Here is a 22473-nt window from a genome sequence, read left to right on the forward strand (position 1 = left end):
GTCTGTGTTGCCCAGCAGCTGCATCCCAGGAGCGACTGTGCCCAAATCTAAATGGCGGCAGAGGTTCTTCTGTTCACGTAGAATGCTCACAGTCTCGGATTAAAAAGAGAATAACCATACAGTATAGCAATGTTTCTGAGTAGATCTCCAAGGGAAAAAAAAGGAGTAAGGAAGCCCAAAGCATTAGAGGGTTTTATAAAGCATATCGGAGGAGAAGAAGAGAGGAATGTTCTCTCTTGAGCCAGGACTCAGAGTGGGCAGACTGAGCCAACTGTGCTCCTGGGAACTACTCTAGGAGGCGTGGATTCGGGAGAAGGAAAGTACATCATGGGGAAGACCCTGCCTTCCTAGGACTTACTCCCGTAGCCCTGCTGGATATACTATGGAGGTGGCAAGGGTCTCCACCTAGAGGTGGGTTCCATTCTTTGCAGTAGTACATTTAACACACACAGTTTTTATTAGTCAATTAAGCCAGGAGAAAGAAACTATTTCCAAGGCTTTGTCTTAACACAACAAGTCAGTAGAAGCTGAGTCTGCAAAACAGGTAGGAATGAGGCAGAGAAAGAACTGCAGGTTCACCAGCAAAGAGCCCCAGGACCCCCTACCTTCCTTAGCGGGTCGTCTGAATTAGGATCACTTTCCTCGCCTTTATAGAGGCCCCAGCCCACCTCTCAGTGGTAAGGTGGGCAAGTTCAACAAACTCTAAAAGCAAGGTTCTCATCTTAAAGATTACCCTGTGCCTGCTGGGTATGGTGGCACACACCTTGGGAGGCAGAGGTAGATGGATCTCTGTGAGTTCAAGGCAAGCCTGGTCTACAGAGTTAGCTCCAGGACAGCCAGAGCTATATAGGGAAAGCCTGAATCAAATACTTAAACCACATAGTGAGGCCTAGGTCAGGAAGGAAGCTCCAGTAGATTCCATATCCAAAGACAAGTGACAATTTCAGTATGCTTGGCTTTCTCTTTCGCATCTCCCCTTGGAAGATTCACATGAGGTCCTCATCTTTGCCCATAGTTTAGTGTATCATAAGCAACTCCACATGAGCAGAGCCTCTGCTGCCATCTGGATCAGGAACAGCAGACACCTGGGAAGCAGCACTGACATGAATTCAGGTGCCCGTGACATTGCTCCCAAAAGTGTGTTCTCGGGAACCAGCAAGGATGGGTCAAGGTGCTTGCCAAGAAAGCCTAAACCCAGAGCCCACATAAAGATGGAAGGAAAGAACCAGTTTCACAGAGATGTTCTTTGACCTCCACAGATGTCATGGCATGTATACACACAAACAATAATAATGAATTAGAAAAGAAATTAAATTTGTACTTAGATATAATTGCTGTCTCCTGCACATGACATAGAATATATGTGGTAAATCCAGGGAAGGAGGAACTAGGCAGGCAACTTAGGTCAGGGATGCTTTGGGGACTGTCCTACTGGAAGATGACTTTCACACAGTCCCATTCCCCAGGTCTGGGTCCACACCAGGTGTCTCAGTCAATTTCCCATTGCTATAATGAAATACACAAGGCTGAGTGCTTTGTACAGATATTTACTGAGTTCATCCCTTCTCTTCCCTTTTCTTTCATCTGTTTATTTTGGGAGACAGGATAGCTCAGGATAGCCTATCACTTACTATCTAGACCAGACTGGCCTCACATTCCTAGTAATCCTCTCGCCTCAGATCTTTCAGAGCTTGGGTTACAGACACAAGCTGTCCTTTCTGCCTTCTCTTGTTTCATTGTGGGTTTGGCTCATTTTGGTTTTTTGAGACAAGATCTCTGACTTGCTTTGTAGCTGGCAGTGGCCTTAAATTCCTGATCCTCCTGCCTCTACCTCCCGAGTACTGGGATTATCGGTGTGTGCCACCACACCTACTTTTCAAGTTAATTTTTTAGGTTAGCATACAAAGTGAAGGGTTTTGTCGCGGTGTCTTCCATCCTGTATTTGTGTCATTGTTCTCTGTTCTCATTCGTCCCCCTCCCCTCCCCATGCTCTTCCCTCGGGCACCTCCCTTCTCCATCTGGTTCTTTTCCCCCTCACTTCCCTTCCTGCTTTTCTGCCATGTGTGTTCCTTTACTTTCTCTCTACCCATCTGTTTCCTTGGTTCTTATTTGTGGCTCTGTTTGCTTATTTGCACAACTCACCCAGTAAAGGATTAAGAAAACCCCCACATACATTTGAGACCCCTAAAATAAAAACAGATTGGTGTGGGGGGGGGATGTAGCAAAGGGAAGTAGAAAAGAAAACATAATGATTACAAGACCAGGTTGGGTGATGTACAACTTTGATTTCAAACTCAAACGCAGATAGATCTCTGTGAGTTCAAAGCCAGCCTGGTTTACATAGTGAGTTTCAGAACATCCCTGGCTGTATGGCAAGAGTCTGCCTCAAAACAAACAAACAAAAAACAAAAACAAACAAACAAACAAAAACCAAAAAACCTCAACTGCACACACACACATACACACAAAATCCATTCATTTCTTTTCTTTAATGGAATTCCTGTTAGCAGGCTGATAGGAATCTTCAATATCAGAATATCAATCAGGAGCAGTCTGTCTTTCCTGGGATTTCCATACAGCAGGAAGAGTTACCCAGAACTTTCTAAACTAGACCTTTTGTGGGATCCTCCACTGCCCCTTTAACCCCCTTGACCTCTACACTGTGATCCCCAACTTCAAGTTTACCCCTATGTCAGCATCCAGAGGGTTCCGGTGAGACTGGCCCCATCTTCAGCATCAGAGGTTAGCCCTGCCAGACAGTCAGGTTCTCATCTGATGCTATGTTTGGTTTGGGACTCGAATGAGTACCATCAGACCAATCCCTGTAATCAGAAGTTCCACTCTGGTCTGTCGGTTCTCAAATAACCACTCAGAGACTTCATATTATTTATAAATGCTTGGCTGGTGACTCAGGCTTATTATTAGCTAGCTCTTACATTTAAATTAACCCGCATTTCTTATCTATACTTTGTCATGTGGTTCCTGGCTTGCTACCTCATTTTCTACATGTCTTGTTTCTTTAGGGGCTGACTGGTTTCTCCCAGACTTCACCCTTAATCTCCTGTATCTCTTCTGGGATTTTTTGCCTGTCTCTATCCTGCCTTGTCATAGGCCAAAGCAGATTTATTTATCAACCAATGAGAGCAACATGAATTCACAGCATACAGAAAAACACCCCGTAGCAAATCCCTGAACCACAGACATTTGCTCTCTGGCTGTGGGAACCAAAGGTTTTTAACCCATGAGTGAGTATGGAAACAGAAACCCCACAGATGACAAGAGCCACAAAGATCCAACCTAAGAATGATATTGATGTGGAAGAGTGAGATTGTCTCAGAACCAAGGAGCTGTGGCTGACTGAGCAGGCGAAAGTCTGGCCTGACTTTGAATAAAGCTACAGTATTTTTTTTAAAGCGAGTTTGAGGGGAGTCCCCTCTTTTTACCTACCAAAGATACCCTGGTTGTTGTGGTACCCAACCTTTACTGCTGTTGAGACTGCCACTGACCATGCATGTGTCCAAACCTGCAGACCACAGTCCACCACTCCTGTGCCAGAGCCAGTGGGGAGAATGCCAGGCTGATCTGAGGATTATTATAGCCATTTTCTTTCCCCTACTTTATATATATGTGAGATATATATTATGTATTTATGTATGTAAGTATTTCCTCACAGACAAGTTCCATCACTGAGGGACAGACTCCTTTTCCTAGTGCTAAGAAGTATTTCCAGAATGGTGCCATTTGCCACTGTGGTTGCATGTGTGATATTTTGCAAGCTTACCTTTTATAAAACTATTTACTTATTATATATATATATATATGTGTGTGTGTGTGTGTGTGTGTGTGTGTGTGTGTGCAGGTACACACATATCACAGCATGCCTCAGGAAGTTGGAGGACAACTCTTGGGAGCTAATTTTCTGTTCTCAGAGGGGTCCAGGGCCCAAGTTCAGGTCCTCAGTCTTACACACAAGCACCTCTAACCACTGAACCATCTCACTGGCCTTTTCGTGTCAGACACAAACACTGAACAAAACCAAAGCACATGGATAATTCCGAGGCACACACCACAGTCAGCAGTTCCACGTATCACAAGGGGAGGACAGCAAGAACCTGGTTCTGCATCTGTTTCCTAATGGCTCACGCTGATGTCTTTCCAGAGATGTGCAGCACCTTCTGGTCTTAAAAGAGTTGAGCTACGATGACATTGAGGTGGAGCACAAAGCCACCAGCCGGCCAGCCAGCATCTCCAGCAATGTGAAGGCTTTTCCTTCCAGCCTGTTAAATAGAAGCTTCTACTGCTTATGGAACACTGACAGAAAAGTAGGTTCATTTTTAGTTTCGATCCTGAAGTCATGAATGAACCTTGGGGAAGTCACTGCTCTACACTGAATCGCTCTTTTTATAAGCACAGTGAGGACTTTGGAAGTCCTACATTCTGGGTGCCTGAATTCAGTGACAGTCACTCAGTTATGGACTTCTGAGTCACCAGATTCCTCACAGCAGCCCTCACATCCTTGTTCCTCAGGCTGTAGATGATGGGGTTCAGCATGGGGGTCACCACCCCATAGAAGAGGGAGATGAGCTTGTCTGCAAGGTCCTGCTTGTCTGCCCCCAATGGGTCCTTGGACTTGGGCTTCCCGTACATGAAGAGGATGGTCCCATAGAAGACAATGACCACAGTGAGGTGGGCAGAGCAGGTGGAGAAGGCCTTCCTCCTCCCCTCGGCGGAGGGGATCCTCAGGATGGTCACGAGGATGAAGACATAGGAGACAAAAATGAAGAGCACTGGGATTGCCAAGAAGATCATGTTGGCTACAACCATGCTGATGACATTGATGGTGATGTCGGCACAGGCCAGTTTCAGGACAGCCAGGATCTCACAGGTGAAGTGATTGATAACATTGTCCCCACAGAAAGGCAGTCGCATTGCCAAAGATGTCTGCACTATAGAGTTGGTGATACCACCTGCCCAGGAGCCGGCAGCCATGGGCACATAGGCAGCCTTGCTCATGACCACTGGGTACCTAAGGGGGTTGCAGATGGCCACATAGCGATCAAACGCCATCATACTCAGGAGCACACACTCCGTGGCTCCCATGGCAAAGGAGAGAAACATTTGTACCGCACAGGCTGAGAAGGAGATGCTCTTCCTGGGGGTCAGGAAGCTGTCGAGGATGAGGGGGACCGAGGAGGTGGTGTAGCAGATGTCCAGGAAGGAGAGGTTCCCCAGGAAGAAGTACATGGGCGTATGCAGATGGGTGTCGAGGATGGTCACCAGGATGAGGACCCCGTTGCCCAGCAGGATCACCAGGTACATCAGCAGGATGAGCAGGAAGAAGGTTTTCTCCAGCTTTGGGTGGGCAGAGAGGCCCAGGAGAATGAAGCTGGTCACAGGGGAGGTCTCATTGGATCTGTCCATGGCACATCAGTCTGAAACCTGCAGGAACTCAGAAATCAACATCAACATTCTCTTACTCCAAATGCTCCTGGGCAACCAAGCAAAAGTCTCACTCTGCCAAGCAGCTGGAGACATCCTGACAGCTCTGGCATCTCTGTGGAATTATTCACTTCTAGGAAATAAAAGGAGATAGATATTTAACTTCCTAACTTATTAACAAGTTAAGTTGCCCTGTCGTTCCTGCAGAGCACAACTCAGAAAGTGGCAAAATGTATAAAAGGATGCTCTAAAGCACTGGAGAGAAGATACGAGAAGTTATACAGGTAAGATTATGGGGAAAATGAGGGTCCAAATTCTTGAGGCTTTTGCAGCCTCTGGAGGTCACCAAGAAACCTTGGCACTCAACCTCACTGGCGGTCTTGTGGAGAGAAAGAACGGGCTTCAGAGCACAAGGGCCAGTATCCAGGGCACCCGTCCAATGCCATCGTCCTCCCCTTTGTGATGGAACCCTAGGGCAGCACCACAGGGCAGGCCTTTGTGAGTGCTGTTCCCATCTTCAGAGCCTCTAAGGCTTCGGACCGGACTGAGGAGGTTCCAGGCCTTTAGTGCTCTCAGATTCACAAAAGAAGCGGACGCAAACCTCTCTGAAGGAAGATAGCATCACTCTCACCTGAGATCATCCCTGTGAGCAGCTTTCCTAGTACAACAGCTGCCACACATTTTAAAAGAAAAAAGAAGTTGTGAGGTGGGGGTGGTCCAGTGGATGAGGTTCTTGCTGAGCAACCATGAAGATCAGCGTTCAGATACCCAGAACCTTAATAGAAAGCCAGATAATCATAATGGCCCACATGTGATCCCAGTGCTCAGGAGGCGGAGACCAGGAATCCCTGTGGTGAACAGACTAGAGAAGCTTGTAGCACGAATAATAAAAACCCAGAGTCAGATATTGGGGTTCAACCTGAAAACCAGAAAAGCAAAGCAGCCAAGCCATTAGAGAAGTCTTGCCTCTACTAAGGCTGGGCAGCTGCAGACTAAGCAGACTAAGCCTCTCTTTCCTCTCATTTTATATCCCCTCTAGTGCTGGGATGGAAGGCATATGACTCCCTAGGACTGAGATTAAAGGTGTGAGGCACCAGCACCTGCACCTGTATTTGTTTCTGCATTGATCTTGTATAGCCCAGGGTGGCCTTGAACTCACAGAGATCCATCTCCCTCTGTCTCCCAAATCCTGGGATTCGAGGTGTGTGCCATCACTGCCTGACCTCTAATGACTTAGCTTTCCCTTCTGATCTTTAAGCAAGCGTTATTTATTAAAACGTAAATAAAATATCACTATATAAGGTAGCCAAATCGACCTGTCACAGGTTGCTTGGGAAAACCTGCCTCAGTAAATGAATGAGTAAGACATCCATGCACGCATGCACCGATACACATGTGAATCCACAAGTATAATGCCACTAGAGAGGGAGAGAGAGAGAAAGAGACAGACAGACAGACAGAGAGACAGAGAGAGGGAGGGAGGGAAAGAAAATAAAGTCTATTAAGTAGACAACACAAACGGAAGCCAGCAGAAGCCCATCATGGGGGCAGCGACAGTCAAGATGACGGCTCTGTGACACTGACACCTCTTTGAGAAGCAGCCCTGCCACACTGGTAGCACAGTGCCGAGTCCTAGCACCCTGTAGACACTTCTAGCCACCAGGTTGTGAGGGCTGGAAGAGCAGCCCTTGGCCCAAGAGCTCTGACTACATTTTCTCTCATCTCGTGTTTCGCTTTGCCCACGCCAGCGCCTCTGCTTCGCTCCAGATGACCCACTGAGCCTTGGCCTGCTCTGCTCACTCTAGAGATGCTTGATGGGCACCTCAGAGGTTTAAGTGCCTCTCGACACTGGGATTTGTTTTGGCCAGTAGAGAAAATCAAACCAAACCAAAAGAGCCCTCAAAACAATACTGAAAACTTGTGTGTGATCTCAGGCATCTGCTCTTCCGACCACTGTCTCTAAAACAGCTATGAACTTCCCAGGCAGTCATCCCTCCAGGGGCGAGAGCAACTCAGCGTCTTCCTCAGTCCTTACTGTGAATCTGAGACACTGCTCCGTTTGTGCTTAGACTTAATGACTGTCACCATGTCAGGGCCACTGTAACTCAGCCTGGGTTAACAGACACTTACTGGACATCTCTTTTGGGCCAGACATACTTCTAGGTTTGAGGGACATTGCAGTGAAAAAGGCATGGTCTTTGACCCTAAGGGATGATTCTAGTAGGGAAATAGTTGTGAAATTAAATAATCACACAGGCATTCATATCACTGTTAACGTAAAACATTATATTGCCACAGTGATCACAGCAGGCCTTGACCACACTTAGCAACCTATTCACCTGCTGCTGGTGGGTTTTCCTTCCTACACTCCCGATAAGCCTGGAACCCAGGCTTCACTGTCAGAATGACAGTGTACAAATTCTGCTTCTCTGTCTGGCCCTGCTGTCTGTAACCCCATCCCCAAGGTAGTTAATCCCTCTTCTATACATCACCCCTACCCTGTCCATGAATGGCTGCATGTCAACATGAGGATGAGCAAGAATCTATAGCTTTTTTCTCATAGGGCTTTAAAAATATATAATATTTCTTAGAGCCAACGTATCATCCAGAAATCAACCACAAGGTTGATAATGTGAATAATATTCAAGCTTGAAGGCAGCCCAAAGACACAGAGTATGTTGTCCGTGTAGTATATGGGCTGTGCTGGGCAGAGCAGTACCCAGCTGGGTTTTCCATTCTCCCGTGGTCAGCCCTCAAGTCTCCCCCAGAATCCAGGTTTTGTAGAGGAGACATTTCCTTTAATATCACCAGCACCAAATCCAGAAATCCAGCTCGTTGGTACCATCAGACTGTGGACTTTACAAAATGAGAAAATGCCCAGTGGTTTTAGGTGAGTGACAGCTTACCAGGGTGTGGATGCCTGGCCAACCTTCCCTCAGCTCTGGTCTTAGGGACTCCTGCAGCTCCATGGGCCTTTGTGATTCCATGAGAACTATACCACACTGCCTTGGGTCTGCCTGTTGTAGGCTGAATTGAATTATTCTGTTAATGAAAGTTTGGCATTGTTTGATCAAAGTCTCCACTTACCTTTCTTGGGAACATGTTGACCAAGAATAGCTAGGTGCTTTCTCAACGAGTGGGAAAGAGCTAGGGTGAGAGCTCAGAACGTGTGATGCCCTGAGGGTCAGGCTGGACCTCTCCCCTCTACCTACCTCTTGTGCTCAGGGCACAACCTCCAAAAGTTGGAGCATTACCCTTAGAAGTTAATTTAAATTCTTGTTAGTTCTTTGAGACCGTTTTTAGTCCCCAAGATCATTTAAAGCTCAGAAAGTTTGTGTCCTCGGCTTCGAAACTTTGTATCCTTCTGGGATAACATCCCTAAGATCCAATTATCTGGAAGGCACTAGAAGAAGTTAGCTAGCTACTTCTTTTCATCATTTCCTTCCCTCTCTTCTCCTTCTGAACAACATAATTGGTCAACAGTGTCCATAACTGTTTAGCGATTATGCAATTCTCCAAGATCCTCTCTCCAAGATTTTCAGTGCTATGGCCAAGTCCTATTAGCCTGTGCTAGTGCAGTGGTTTGGGGGAGATGTCTGAGTGAAAAAATTACATTCTTTACATTTTTATCCTGTTAAGACAGGCACTGTGACACAAACGGCTATGATATCCCTTAGTCCTCTTTGGGCATCCAATAAAATGATCGTCCATCTGGTATGTATCCCTTGACCTCATAGGAGTCACGAACTGAGTGTGACCCAAGACAGGGTCTAGAGAATGGACTATTGCTGTGGAACAATCTTTGTGCACTGTGAATGTGTATTAATTTTCATTGGTTAATAAAAAACTGGCCTGTGGTCCCAATGAAAAACTCCACTTACAAATGGCATCCAAACATCTAGCACATACATCCATCTGAGAAAACTTTTTAAAAGGTTCTAAACACACTGAAATGGAGCCAAAAGCAGCTTCCTAATCTCATATCATTCCTGTTGGTCTCTGTAGAAATACATCTCCCAGCTGCTGCATGTGAGCTTGAGCCACCAGTACAAATCTCACCAGTATGCCATGAGCTAAGTCACATGGCAGGTTCTGGCAGTTGCTCTTGCAGGCCTTGGTGCAGAGAGGCATTTCCTGGCCACTGCCTGTGGGATGGAGTCAGCGACCAACTGCCATGCGCTAGCACCATGCACTAAATTGAGCAGTGCTGGCGGTTGACATAATTTAAGATTCATCTCATGTGATCAAAAAGCAACACAGATGTTCAATAAAGACAGATACAGATGGGGAAAAAACCTCTAAATTGGTTACAATGTGTTAAAAAAATATACACAGGCTTGGGAAAGAAAAAAGATATGCAGTCATAGATTTAAAAATAATAAAGTGAAGTCCTTAAAAAAGGAGTAAAGTAAAATTTAAAAAATCATCCCATCAAGATAGGAAATGCACAGAGAGTCTGGATCCTGTATGTTACTGTGCCATCTTTGAATCCTTTGACTTCTGATGAACAACTGACAGTTGCTGAAACACATTGTATTATGGAGGCTGCTGCTTTAAACCAACCTATGTTTTAAAGATATCTTGACTTCAAAATGCAAGTCAAAAGATGATTAGAGACTGAGGAATCAGGTTGATATGGATCAGGTTTGATTGGGGAAAATCCTGAAAATCCTAGATACAGACATAAAGAAATAAACCTAGAAAAACTACAAATGTGTAACATATATTTTACCTGTTCAAACATAAAACTAAAAATTATCTTTGGCTGGCTTATGTACAACACAGTCTATATTTGTGTTAAAGCAGATATGTATGTTACCTTAAAAAGTTTATGTATTTTCAGAGCAAGGGGGCCAGACACCAATAAAAATGAATGGACCAGGTAATCCAGCATCTCAAAATGCTTCTGTTGCAGTTAACTCTGAATTCTGCACCCAGAATAGCTTCAAGGCTGCTGGCTGAGATGGTCCAGCTTCACAGATTACTTCAGCCAAGACTTAACTATTATCCTAAATTTTCTCAGGGTCCCCCAAAGATGCCAATGCCCCCAAACAACAGAAAGCTGTCTAGAGAAAACAATGCCCACATTTCCAAAAGATTGGTTATGGATGCTTGTCATCATTTAAAGGGAGTTAGTTATAAGTTGTTATAAATCATAGTCAGGAACAAAGCTAAACAAAGGAGTTAAAGTTAAAGATCTCTTTCTAAAAGAAAAAGTGGGTATAATATAAAAATGATGACATAAAAGGGTCAATGATTTAATCTACTTTAATTAAAAAACAACTATTAATCTCAAAATATTTTAGATTGATATGAATTTTGGTTTATTGATACAAATTTAAGGTTATTTCTACTATACTATTTGTATATTTCTACTCTTGGTTGTGGTATTTTGTCTATAAAGCTCATTTAAAAATGTAATGTATAATTAAGGAATACAGACTAATAATTTGTCATCTATAATAATCAAGTTTGTAGTCATATTAGATATATTTTCAAGGTTAAACAAATATAGACAGATGGTCTTCAAACACTTCAAAGACCTACAGAATATGGTGATAAAAATGTTTTAATAATATAAGACTTTCTTGACAGTGAGACATGGCCTGCTCATGCCAGCACCAATTCACTTTAGAGAGAATGATGGGTATTGAAGAAACTCCATATGAAGTTTGTTTTCTTTGTGGCAAAAGCTAGCCACTAGACAAAGAAACTGCCAATGCCTCAATTGCTGACAGTTTACTGTCCAAACTGGACCAACAGGATGCAAAATAAAGGAACTGCCAAACTTGGCCAAGGCAAGGGAGGACATTCCTTCAAAATTCCCTGCTTCTCAGAAATGTCTGACATCCACATAAAGTAGGCCTGTAGGCTAAGGGTGGATGCTGCAATGTTACAGAAGAACTTTGGGTAACTGTCCACGCAGCCAGATGTCCCTGTTTTTAGATAATAGTGTACCCTTCTGAGGTCTTTGATAGAGTTAAGAATAAATAAAGTTTTCCTTAGTTATGATAACAAGTAAATTAGGTATAAAACTGTAAACTCACAGAGATAAGATAGATAATAGAGTATTTTCTCTAATTCTGACAAATACAAATGGACTGGTTATTGTAACTTTAATTCTTACTTGATATCTATTTTGTTGTATATAGGTTTACTATGTTAAAGTTAAAACCTTTCTTTTTAATTAGACAAAAGGGGGGAAATGTTGTGGGACAATCTTTATACAGTTATTCTCATTGGTTAATAAAGAGCTGACCAGAGGTTCCAACGAAAAACCCCACCTGCAACTCATTTCTTTATTCTGTAAGCTTTTCACTTTTTATGCATCAATTAATTAAGTTTTGAGACAAAGTAGCTCAGGCTCCTGGCTGGCTTTAAACTCCTGAACTTCCTGCTTCCCCCTCACAAGTGCAGGGATTCTAGGCCTGGGTAACCATACCCAGCTTCAGCAAACTTATGAGCCCATACTCCAATGAAACGGAAACCTGTACTTGGAGCCAGGGCTGGCCATTCGGGGAGTGTGCCCTCCAGTGGCAAGAAGGCAGGAAGGCAAGGTGGCTCGGGTACAGGGCAGCTGCCTCACTTGGAATCAATCCATCCTCAACATTGGAAAATGGGCAGGAGAAAGGAGGTGTGGAAGGGAGAAGAGGAGAGAAAAGAAAAGAAAGATTGATTTACTAAGTGAGAAAAGCCATGCTAGGGCGAGGATTAGACTGCCTGGCTGCAAAGATGCTAGACAACACAAATGCTGCCTGCAGGAGTGCCCCCCAGTTCCTATCTGCTGGTATTCTAGCATACTTGCATGCTCCAAATAGCAACTGTGTGTGTGTGTGTATGTGTGTGTGTGTGTGTGTGTGTGTGTGTGTGTGTTTGCCTACTTGTTTGTGTCCTCAGCAAGCAACTTTCTTACCTTCCAAACATCAAATGGGGAAGTTAGAATTTGTTAGCTGCATCTTCCCACTTTCAGATGCTAGTCAAAAGTCTGGTCCTCCATGCCTTTGATTAGCCTGCTGTAAAGGTGGTAGTGTTCTCACAATCCCATCTTGGGCTCAATAGTATGCTAGCGTGGTTCACAAAAAATTTCATTTACTAGTTTAAATATTATTTGTTTATTTATTTATTTCTGTTTGCTTACTATATGACCATAACCCCCATGCCTACTTCATAGGCTTGTTGGGAGCAATAGAAAGCACAAGATTTGGAAAACCGTTAATGGCACCTCTCACTGACGCCAATGCTTCACTGATATCACAAGCATAATAAATCCAATGTGCCATAAACTCCTCAAACACAGAAAGGTTTACTAGACATTTATTTATTCGCAGACACTAATGTGACTGGGTACAACAGAAATTCAGAACTTATGTACCAAAGAGCCAGAATCAACCCTGTAGCTGCTGCACCCCTGCCTGTCCACACAGGGCTCCTCCTCACCTGCTTTCTAGACTCAGGGTCTGGTTTGTGGGAGAGAGAAAACAGCCTCTTCTGTTCATTGGCTCGAGTTATCACAAGACAGATGAATGAAAGAAAAGCATACTAATTTATTCAATATAACTGTTCCTGACATTCAGGCTTTTTTTTTTCTAAACCTCCATGTCCTGGAGAATGTCTCACTAGTTTAAGAGCACTAGAGCCCTCTTCTGGCCTCTGTGGGTACCAGCCTTGCTTCTGGTGCAGACACATGCAGGCAAAACACCCATACCCATGAAATTAATGAACTTTAAACAGTTTTATTCTTATTTTTAGTTATGTGTCTATGTGTATGCTCAGGTATGTGAGTACAGGTGCCCTCAGAGGCCAGAAAAGGGTGTCCAGTCCCCCTGGAGATGTAGTTAGAGGTGGCTGTGAACCACCCAACATAGATGTTGGGGACCAAACTTGAGTCCTCTGGAAGAGCAGCGTGCGTTCCTAACCCCTGAGCCATCTCACCTCTCCAGCCCTTCTGCACCTGCATTGTCGTTTTGTTTGTCTTTCAAGACAAGGTTTCTCTGTGTAGCCTTAGCTGTCCTGGTTGTCTTGGAACTCGCTCTGTAGACCAGGTTGGCCTCAAACTCACAGAGATCTGACTATCTCCTGAGTGCTAGGATTAAAGGCGTGCACCACCACTGCCCAGCTTCCCTGGGGAGCTTTTTATAAGAGGAAGAAAGACTTGCTCTGAATGTTCATTTAAGAAAGTTTGATAGAAAATGGAAAGTAGTTGCGAATTATACTGCAGGAGGAAGAATAACTAATATAGTAATTAGGGAAGCAGTCAGATCTCTTGGTAACCTGTGTTAGCTGGTTTTATATCAACTTAACACACAAATTAGAATTATCTAAAAGGAGGGAACCTCAATTGAAAAAAAGATCTGGCTGTAAGGTATTTTCTTGATTCATGACAAATGGGGAGGGCCCAGCCCAATCTGGGTGTGTTCATCTCTGGGCTGGTGGTCCTGGGTTCTACAAGAAAACAGGCTGTGCAGGTCAGGGGAAGCCGATAAGCAGCTCCCCTCCATGGCCTCTGCATCAGTTCCTGCCTCCAGGTTCCTGCCCTGTTTGAGTTTCTGTCCTGTCCCGGCTTCCTTGATAACACGCAGTGATATGGAAATGTAAACCAAATAAACCCTCTCCTCTCCAGTTTGCTTTTTGGTCATGGTATTTCATTAAATCAATAGGAACCCTAAGACATACCCTTATGGCTTAAAAGCATTCTTGCTAAGTTTGTTTCTCTCTCTCTCTCTCTCTCTCTCTCTCTCTCTCTCTCTCTCTCTCTCTGTGTGTGTGTGTGTGTGTGTGTGTGTGTACACGTGCCTGCTTGCACACACAGGGGTCACACAAAGGTAAGAGGATAACTTGTTGAAGTAGATTCTCTCCTACCATATGCATCCCGGGTATTGAACTCAGGTCACCTTACTGAACCATCTTTTTGTTCTCTGCTCCTATCTTTTAATTTCTCTTTGCTGAGACAAGATCTTGTGATGTAGCCCATGCTAGCCTTGAAATGTGATCCTCCTGCCTCATCCTCTTGAGCTCAGGGATCACAGGCATGTACCACAACAGGAACAAGAGTGAGAGAAGGTGCTAGATGCCTTCCTGTGCGTTCTTGTTAATCGGCTTTTAATAACTGAACAATATGACTGAGAAGGTTAACTTATAAAGAGAAAATGGTTCAGAGACAGGAGGGGGTCTCATGTAGCCAGTTCTGATCTACGTGGCCAAGCATGACTTTGAACTTCTGATCCTCCTGCCTCCACCTTCTGAGGGCTAGTTTACAAACATGAGCCATCATGCCCATTTAGATGATTCTGGAGAATGGAGCCAGAGATTCCCACATGTTAGGCACTCTACCTTCTGAGCGACATGCCTGGCCCCGAGAAAACGTTTTTAGCTCACAGGCTTCAGCCCATGGTTATTTGGCTTCCGGGCCTGTGGCAAGCCAACTGACCATGATGGGGAGGATGTGGTGGAGGACAGCCACTCACCCCATGCTCAGGATGCAGTGTCTCCTCCAGTCCCATGCCTGTGATTAGCACACCTTCCACTATGTCTGCCACTTCAGGTTTCTACCAGCTCAATAGTACCAAGCTGGGATTAAGCAAACAGCAATGTCTCCTGGGGGACATTTCAGATCCAAACTGTAAGTATCACCCTCAGTTTAAAAAACTTAGTAGCTGAAGAGGCCGTATCTGGGGAGCGTGTCCTGAACCTGGCAGGTGTTTTAACCTTCACTGACTCATCTCTCCCCTGTACCTGCTATCCAGGTAGCTCTCTAAATCTCACCTTCTCTAACTTCTAAGCATTTCCCAAGGGTACCATGGCTTGCACGCCTATTAGTTTTCATCCTGGACTAGGAAGGTCTGCACACCCTACAGTCCCCTGCCTCCTGGACAGCTTTATGGCCTGCTGAGCCATATCTGGTCTTCCCATAATTCTACTCTGCTGGTCCTTCTCTGAAGACAGTGCCCCACTTCTGGTCCCTGTGCCTCTCATCCACCCTAATGAGTCTGTAGCAGAGAGATGGTCTGCGGTAATGGGAAGGTTAGCGGGATATGGGAGGTTGGTGGTGGTGGGGAGAGTCAGCGGGTCAGTGGATGGATGGGAGACCCAGTGGGTGACTGGGGAAACTGCATCGAGATCCCTGAGGCTCAGTTTTTCTTACGTGTAGGTTCTCTGAGGTGACAGAGTCACCTTGAATCAATCCTTGGGATAAACCCCAGGAGAATTCTGGGAACCCGGCACCCGAGAACTTTGTTGAGCTGAACTTTGTGTTGAGAGGAAGCTCCAGGTAGATTTCCACGTGCTTAATTGGGCCTGAAGGGTGGAGTCTCAACTCAGAGCCGCTCACTAAACTTTAAATTGCTTCTGGGATGGGACCTAGCCCCACAGCAACCCTGTCCTAAGCTCCTTGGAGAATCCGGAGCCCTGGAGAGCAGGGTGGAGCGCAGAGCTTCTGGGTCTAGTGGTTGGGTGTGGCTCACTGGCCCTAGCACAGCCGCCTATGGGTTGGGGATCCCAGGGAGCCTCGAGCTTGAGAATCAGAACCCCCTCTCCATGCTGCTGAGCCCTAAGTTCAGGCATGAGCTTGTAAGGCTAAGATTACATCTTGGAGTCCCTGACCTTCAGAGTCATGTAGAGAACCAGGAGGCAAGACAATAGTTAGAGTTTATGTCACCAACACTGCACATCTAGCTGGTGCTGAGACACCTCTGAGGGATGTGCCTTACTTGGCCTGCTTGTTATGGCTAGATAGCACTGAGCGGGGCAGGTGACTCAGAGCTAGTCACCTGTCCTCACCTCGGTACACTGGCCACATTGCCGTCCCACAAGTCTGCTCCCAGAAGCAATGAGCACAGCTTGGATTGGACTCCACGCTGGGTAAGTTCAAGATTACTCTTGGGTCAGCTTTCCTCTAGCTGAAGGGAGGTGCATGGAGTGGGCCGGGCTAGGATTGGATGGACAAGACAGCGATTTGCTCGGCTCTGAAGGTTGCAGCTTGCAAAGGAGCAGGTAGGTGCGCTTGTAAGAGCCTGGGAGGCTGACTTAGGATCAGTGAGAGAAAGAAGTTAGAGCAAGGCAGATGTGATGTCCCCCAAAGAATCCAGACTTCCTGACCAAATTACTGCACCCCACCCCTCAAACATTTGATCAAGATTACAAAACCATTCAGCAAGGAGAAGACCCCTATGAAGGAGACTTCAGTGACTGGATTGGCAATCTGGGGAAATTTTGCCTTCTGATAGCTTTTCTTTAGATGTTGTTTCCTTATCCCCAAACCACTGATATCCTGAGATTCTGAACACTATCATGACCAATTAGAAAACACACACACACCACCACCACCACCATCCTTAGGACAACATGCAAGCCTCAAACCCCTCCTGACCTCTGTACTGCTCCAACTCTGTCCCAACAGGGGCTGAGACAGGTTAGTGACATTTCTAGGACTGCTGTCTATCAGTGCTTGGGGTGCTTGTCTGTTTTGTTGTTTTTTGAGACAGGGTGTATCTGTGTAGCCCTGTCTACCCTAGAACTCACTCTGTAGACCAGGCTGGCCTGGAACTCAGATATCAGCCTGCCTCTGCCTCCCAAGTACTGAGATTAAAGGTGTGTGCCACCATGCCCAGCTGTGTATTTTTTTTAAAAGACGTGTTCTCACTATGTATGTAACCCAGACTGTCTTCAAACTCATGATCTAGCCTTAGCCTCCTGAGTGATGAGATTATAGGTGTGCACCACCATGCTTGGCTAGAAGCTGTGATACACACACACACACACACACACACACACACACACACACACAGATTAGAAATAGATTCCATAGGTGATCTGTGAAGGAAGTACAGAAACCAAGAGTTTTGTTGTTGTTGATATTAAGTGAGCTTTTTTTGTTTGCTTTCTCTTGTATTTTATGTTTGTTTGTTTTGTTGGTGGTGATAGTGTTTTGCGAAACAGGGTCTTTCTACATAGCTCTGGCTCTCCTGGAATTTGCTCTGTAGACCAGGCTGGCCTCAAACTCACAGAGATCCACCTGCCTCTGCCTCCCGAGTGTTTGGATGATAAACAAGTGCCACCACGCCGAACTGGGTTTGGTTTGTTGAGACCAGGCCTTCTTCTGTAGCCTGGCCTTGAACTCATGATCCTTCTGCCTGCTGTCTCCTGGGCTTACAAGCTTGAGTCACCACACTCTCCTGCAGTCAGGTGGGTTTTGTGTGTTTGTTTGTTTTGTTTTCTAAGTTTTTCAGTTTTATTCTAATTTCTTGTTTTTAAAATTAGATGATAAAGTAATAGATTTCCATATGGGTTTTTAAATATATATTTCATTTTGGTTGTTTGCCCTCCCCATTCCCACTCATCTCCCTGCCCCTCTTACACCCTCCCCTCTTCCACTTTGTTCTATCACTATCCCCCGGCCTCTTCCCTTAACCCCCCCAAGTTGCATGGGTCCCTTTCTGGATTCCTGGCCCTTCCTCATACTTGCTTTCAGTTGGACATGAATATTTAACTATCAGAGGCTAGTATTCAGTATGAGAGAGAACGTATGGCATTTATCTCTAAGCCTAAGCTACCATGCTTAAAACAGTATTTGTCCACTAATCAATTTTCCTGAAATTTTCATTTTTCTTTACGACTGAATAAAATTCTACTGTATGTATGTACCACATTGACATCAGGGTTTAGATATTTGTTTGTTAGATTTAGTTAGTTAGTTAGTTAGTTTGTTAGCCTTTTTGAGACAGGGTCCTACTAGCCTTGCCTGGCCTGGAACCTTCTATGTAGGCCAGCATGGCTTTGAACTTGTGGCTGTCTTCTTGCCTCTGCCTCTCATGTGCTGTTTACAGGCACGTACTATGTTTGAAATCAGAGCATATAACCGGTACTAGGCACAGTCAGCTTACATGTCACTTTGTCTCTCCTGTGCAGGGTCTTATGACATTTGGTGTTTGGAAGCAATTTGGAAGCAGAATTGTGACCATCTGTGGCACAGGTGCTGGCTCCGGGAGGCAGAACAGATTTGCACGTGTGTGTGTCTGCAAACCTCCGAATGGTGTGGGAAGGCCTTTCTTCTTGAGTTTTCTTCTTCTCAGTTTCAATGTGGGGACTCAAGGGCCCACCCTTCTGGAGCTGGAAATGTGGATTTTGAGGAGGCCCCAACAATCAGGTAAGGCTCTGGATCTCCAGCCGCATTTCTGAGCAGTCAAGGTGCAGCTAGGCACGGTCATGCGGGAAACGGGAAAGACTCTTCTCTCCAGCCTGCATTGCTGGAGACGAGGACAGGGACTCTTTGCCTTAGAGACAGAGCCCTGAGCTGGAGGGAAGGCTCAATGGTGAAGAGTTCATATTGCTTTCCTGGGAGGACCTGGGTGGGTTGTCTGCACCCACATCAGGCAGCTCACAACTGCCTTTAACTCCAGGTCCAATAGAGTCAATGCTCTCTTCCGGCCTCTGGCACATGGTATGCGCACAGACAACCCCTCAAACACACACACACACACACACACTCATGTGCACACACACACACACACACAGACACACACAGACACACACACAGACCATTAAGAAGGTAGGAAATTTTATGTTTTTAAACAAGTATATTCTCAGTGTAGGAACTAAAATTATAACTGAACTTGGTATGTGAGAAGATCCAGGTTCAGAAGTACAGGCAATACACTATGTAATGGCCAGGGTCACTGAACTGTGATTGCCCAAGGTCTCCAAACACGCGGCACATAGAATTACTCACAGAGTGGTCCTGCTCTCCTATAAGGTGCAGAAAACAGTATATATCAACATACTACATTACTTAAGCTGTCAAAGCAGCATTAACTACATAGATATCCTTTACATCATTAAATTTAATTCTCTTTCTCCAGCTCTGTCACATAGAAGGGCTTTTAGATAACTTGGTCTTACAGTTGAATCTCAGAGGGGAAGTTTTTGTTTGGGGACAAGGCCTGACTATGTAGCCAGGCTGGCTTCTAACTTGCAGTCCTACCTCAGCCCCACAAGTGCTGAGATAAAAGGTCTACACCACCATACCTACCTCAGAAGCTAGTTTCTGGATGCTGTGAAAGGCATCGTGTGTTGACTCCAGCAAGTCAAATAATGAGTGTGCATTTTCTGCCTTTAGTATTCCTCGGGATGAAAGACAGAGTTTGAAATGGAAGTAGCCAACCAGTCCACTGTGACAGAATTTGTACTGCTAGGCCTCTCTGCCCACCCAATGCTGGAAAAAACATTCTTTGTGCTCATCCTGTCAATGTACCTGGTGATCCTGCTGGGCAACGGGGTCCTTATCCTGGTGACCATCCTCGACACCCATCTGCACACGCCCATGTACTTCTTCCTGGGGAACCTGTCCTTCCTGGACATCTGCTACACCACCTCCTCGGTCCCCCTGGTCCTGAATGGCTTCCTCACTCCCAGGAAAACAATCTCCTTCTCAGGCTGTGCAGTACAGATGTTCCTCTCCTTTGCCATGGGAGCCACGGAGTGTGTGCTCCTGGGCATGATGGCGTTTGATCGCTATGTGGCCATCTGCAACCCCCTTAGGTACCCAGTGGTCATGAGCAAGGCTGCCTATGTGCCCATGGCCATCAGCTCCTGGGTGGCTGGTGGTGCCAACTCCTTGGTGCAGATCTCCCTTGCAGTGCAGTTGCCTTTCTGTGGGGACAATGTCATTAATCACTTCATTTGTGAGATCCTGGCTGTCCTGAAGTTGGCCTGTGCTGACATTTCAATCAATGTCATCAGCATGGGCGTGGCCAACGTGATCTTCCTGGGGGTCCCAGTGCTCTTCATTTTTGTCTCCTATGTCTTCATCCTCGTGACCATCCTGAGGATCCCCTCCGCCGAGGGGAGGAGGAAGGCCTTCTCCACCTGCTCTGCCCACCTCACTGTGGTGATCATTTTCTATGGGACCATCCTCTTCATGTACGGGAAGCCCAAGTCCAAGGACCCATTGGGGGCAGACAAGCAGGACCTTGCAGACAAGCTCATCTCCCTCTTCTATGGACTTCTGACTCCCATGTTAAATCCCATTATCTACAGCCTGAGGAACAAGGATGTTAAGACTGCTGTAAGGGACCTGGCAAGTCACAGATGCCTCACCTAGAGAGGGAGGGACATAGCCTATAACCCACACGTTCTGATGGCTCTCACTTGAGAATCTTCATGCAAAGTAGTGTCAGGTGACAGACAAGTTGCCTTAGAGCCAATCAGAGTGTGGTTCACAGACTGACATCACCTGGGAGCTTATTGGCATACAGAGTCCCCAGGCCCACAGCCATTGACTGGGAATCTTCATTTTAACAAGATTCTCCTGGAGATTTATATGCTTGCTAAACCTGGAGAAGTCTCGGTTAGGAGTATGGAATGGAGGCTGTGGTGTGCTGTCTGGGTCCCTACTCCTGTCCAGAGATGAAGTGTTCATTGCCTTGCCACTGGGTCTGTCAGTGACTGACAACATTCGTTGGATTTTTCTACTGCGCCGCCCTGAACTAAGGAGAGCTACCACACCCACTGTCATGGTCTCTTCTCAGGTCAGCTCACAGCCTGTAATCCTTCAGCGGTAACAGAAAGGCTTAGATCTCCCGATTATCCGCAAAAGCCGTGCTGCAAACACTTCTCTGTGGCAGCCCGTGTTCTCCCTCTGCTCCCTTCAACAGCTCCCACAGAACACGTCCTGCGTGGAAAAAATCTCCCCATCAGAATCAGCTTCAGGGAAAGCCAGCCAGCGACACAGAACAACCAGCACAGGTGTGTGAACAGTGTGCGTGTGTCACCCGTGTGTGCCCTTTATGGTCATTGTCTGTGCTTAGAGAAAAAAAATTCACTCCCTCAAAAGCATTTGCTGAATGAAATCCTTTTAATTGTTTTAAAGACAGTCTTATGATGCAGCCCTGGATCAACACTTCCTCCTTCCTCAGCCACCACCTCCAGTCACTACACTTCTCTGTTATGGTTTGAATGTATAATGTCTCCCACCAGCTCATCTGTCTGATCAATTGGTCCCCAGCTGGTGGCACTGTTCTGGGAAGTTGTGGAACCTTTGGGATTGTCACTAAGCTGTCAAGAGTGGATCCTGGGAATGAGACTTGAGCTGGTTGCTGCTTCTGGTTCTGGTCTAAACACTGCTCCCTCTCTTGCAAAGATGTGAGAACTGTAACATGCTCCTGCAGCCAGAGACCGAGCTGCTCCAGATGCGTGCATCTCCTGCCAGGATGGACCCAGTGAACTGTGAACCAAAGCACATTTCTCCTCCCTTGGGATGCTTCTGTCGGGTGTTTGCCATAGCAACAAGAGAAGGAACCAACGTGCTGTTCCTATGGACTCGACGTCTATAGATGCCACATGGAAGACCGGTCATCCACTCAGTATTCGCCTTTCTGTACCTGGTTATTTTACTTCATGGCATTCAGGTTCATCCTTGCTGCAAATCTAATACTTCACCTTAGGTCTTCCATCCCTATTTCATTACTTCAAGTAGTCATCTTCTATAAGACTGGCAAAAGGGACTGAATATCACCTCAGCCTTATTTATAACTATAACTCAGGGATACAGAAAGTTCCAAATTAATAAATCCCAGAAGAGGTGTGTGATTGGCTTCCCCACCCTCAGGATACTTTATCATTCATAGCACTGAAGCCCAGAAGGGGACTTTGAGGCAATGGCACCTGTTTAGGAAGTTTCTGCCCCTTTGTTCCAGAGTTTAAGGGGAAGGAGACTTTGTTAAATGCAGTACTTGTTCAAAATGCTCACACGTCCAGAGAGAAAGCATGTGTGTGGTCTCTTGTAGCAACTGCTCATGTCTTCCCACTGCACACAGTTCTGTTGTGTGACTCTGCATTGCCCCACATTTGACATTGGCTCAGTTGAAAGATTTGGTTCAGACCAGAGGGATCTCGGTGACCATGACAAATAGGCAGATCTGGGGGACTAGGGCTGGGGAGGAAGGGTGACTGCTTGTGTGACGTTGGTTTGGAGCAGATGAAAATGTCTCAGAGCTGGAGACAGGTGGAATTTGTACCTCGGTGTGAATGTGCTGCATGTAT

At 45.8% G+C, this 22473-nt stretch overlaps 2 protein-coding genes across 2 annotated transcripts; one reads left to right on the top strand and one right to left on the bottom strand.

Annotated features, from left to right (window-relative positions):
- Positions 1-4461: 4461 nt before the first annotated feature.
- LOC148119554 (olfactory receptor 13C7) lies at positions 4462-5421 on the bottom strand. Its single transcript, XM_087897285.1, has one exon. The coding sequence runs from the start codon at positions 5419-5421 to the stop codon at positions 4462-4464; it is 960 nt and encodes a 319-aa protein (XP_087753411.1).
- A 14158-nt stretch (positions 5422-19579) lies between these two features.
- On the top strand, positions 19580-20533 carry LOC125391051 (olfactory receptor 13C7-like). Its single transcript, XM_048420334.3, has one exon. It carries the CDS (start codon positions 19580-19582, stop codon positions 20531-20533), a length of 954 nt encoding a protein of 317 aa, XP_048276291.3.
- The last annotated feature ends 1940 nt before the right edge of the window (positions 20534-22473 follow it).

This window comes from Myodes glareolus, chromosome 16 (assembly GCF_982192425.1).
Source record: "Myodes glareolus chromosome 16, mMyoGla1.1, whole genome shotgun sequence".
NCBI classification, from domain to species: domain Eukaryota; kingdom Metazoa; phylum Chordata; class Mammalia; order Rodentia; family Cricetidae; genus Myodes; species Myodes glareolus.

What these genes read in the sequence shown, in the direction of transcription:
- LOC148119554 (XM_087897285.1), bottom strand. Translation starts at nt 5,421, where the DNA reads ATGGACAGATCCAATGAGACCTCCCCTGTGACCAGCTTCATTCTCCTG.
- LOC125391051 (XM_048420334.3), top strand. Translation starts at nt 19,580, where the DNA reads ATGGAAGTAGCCAACCAGTCCACTGTGACAGAATTTGTACTGCTAGGC.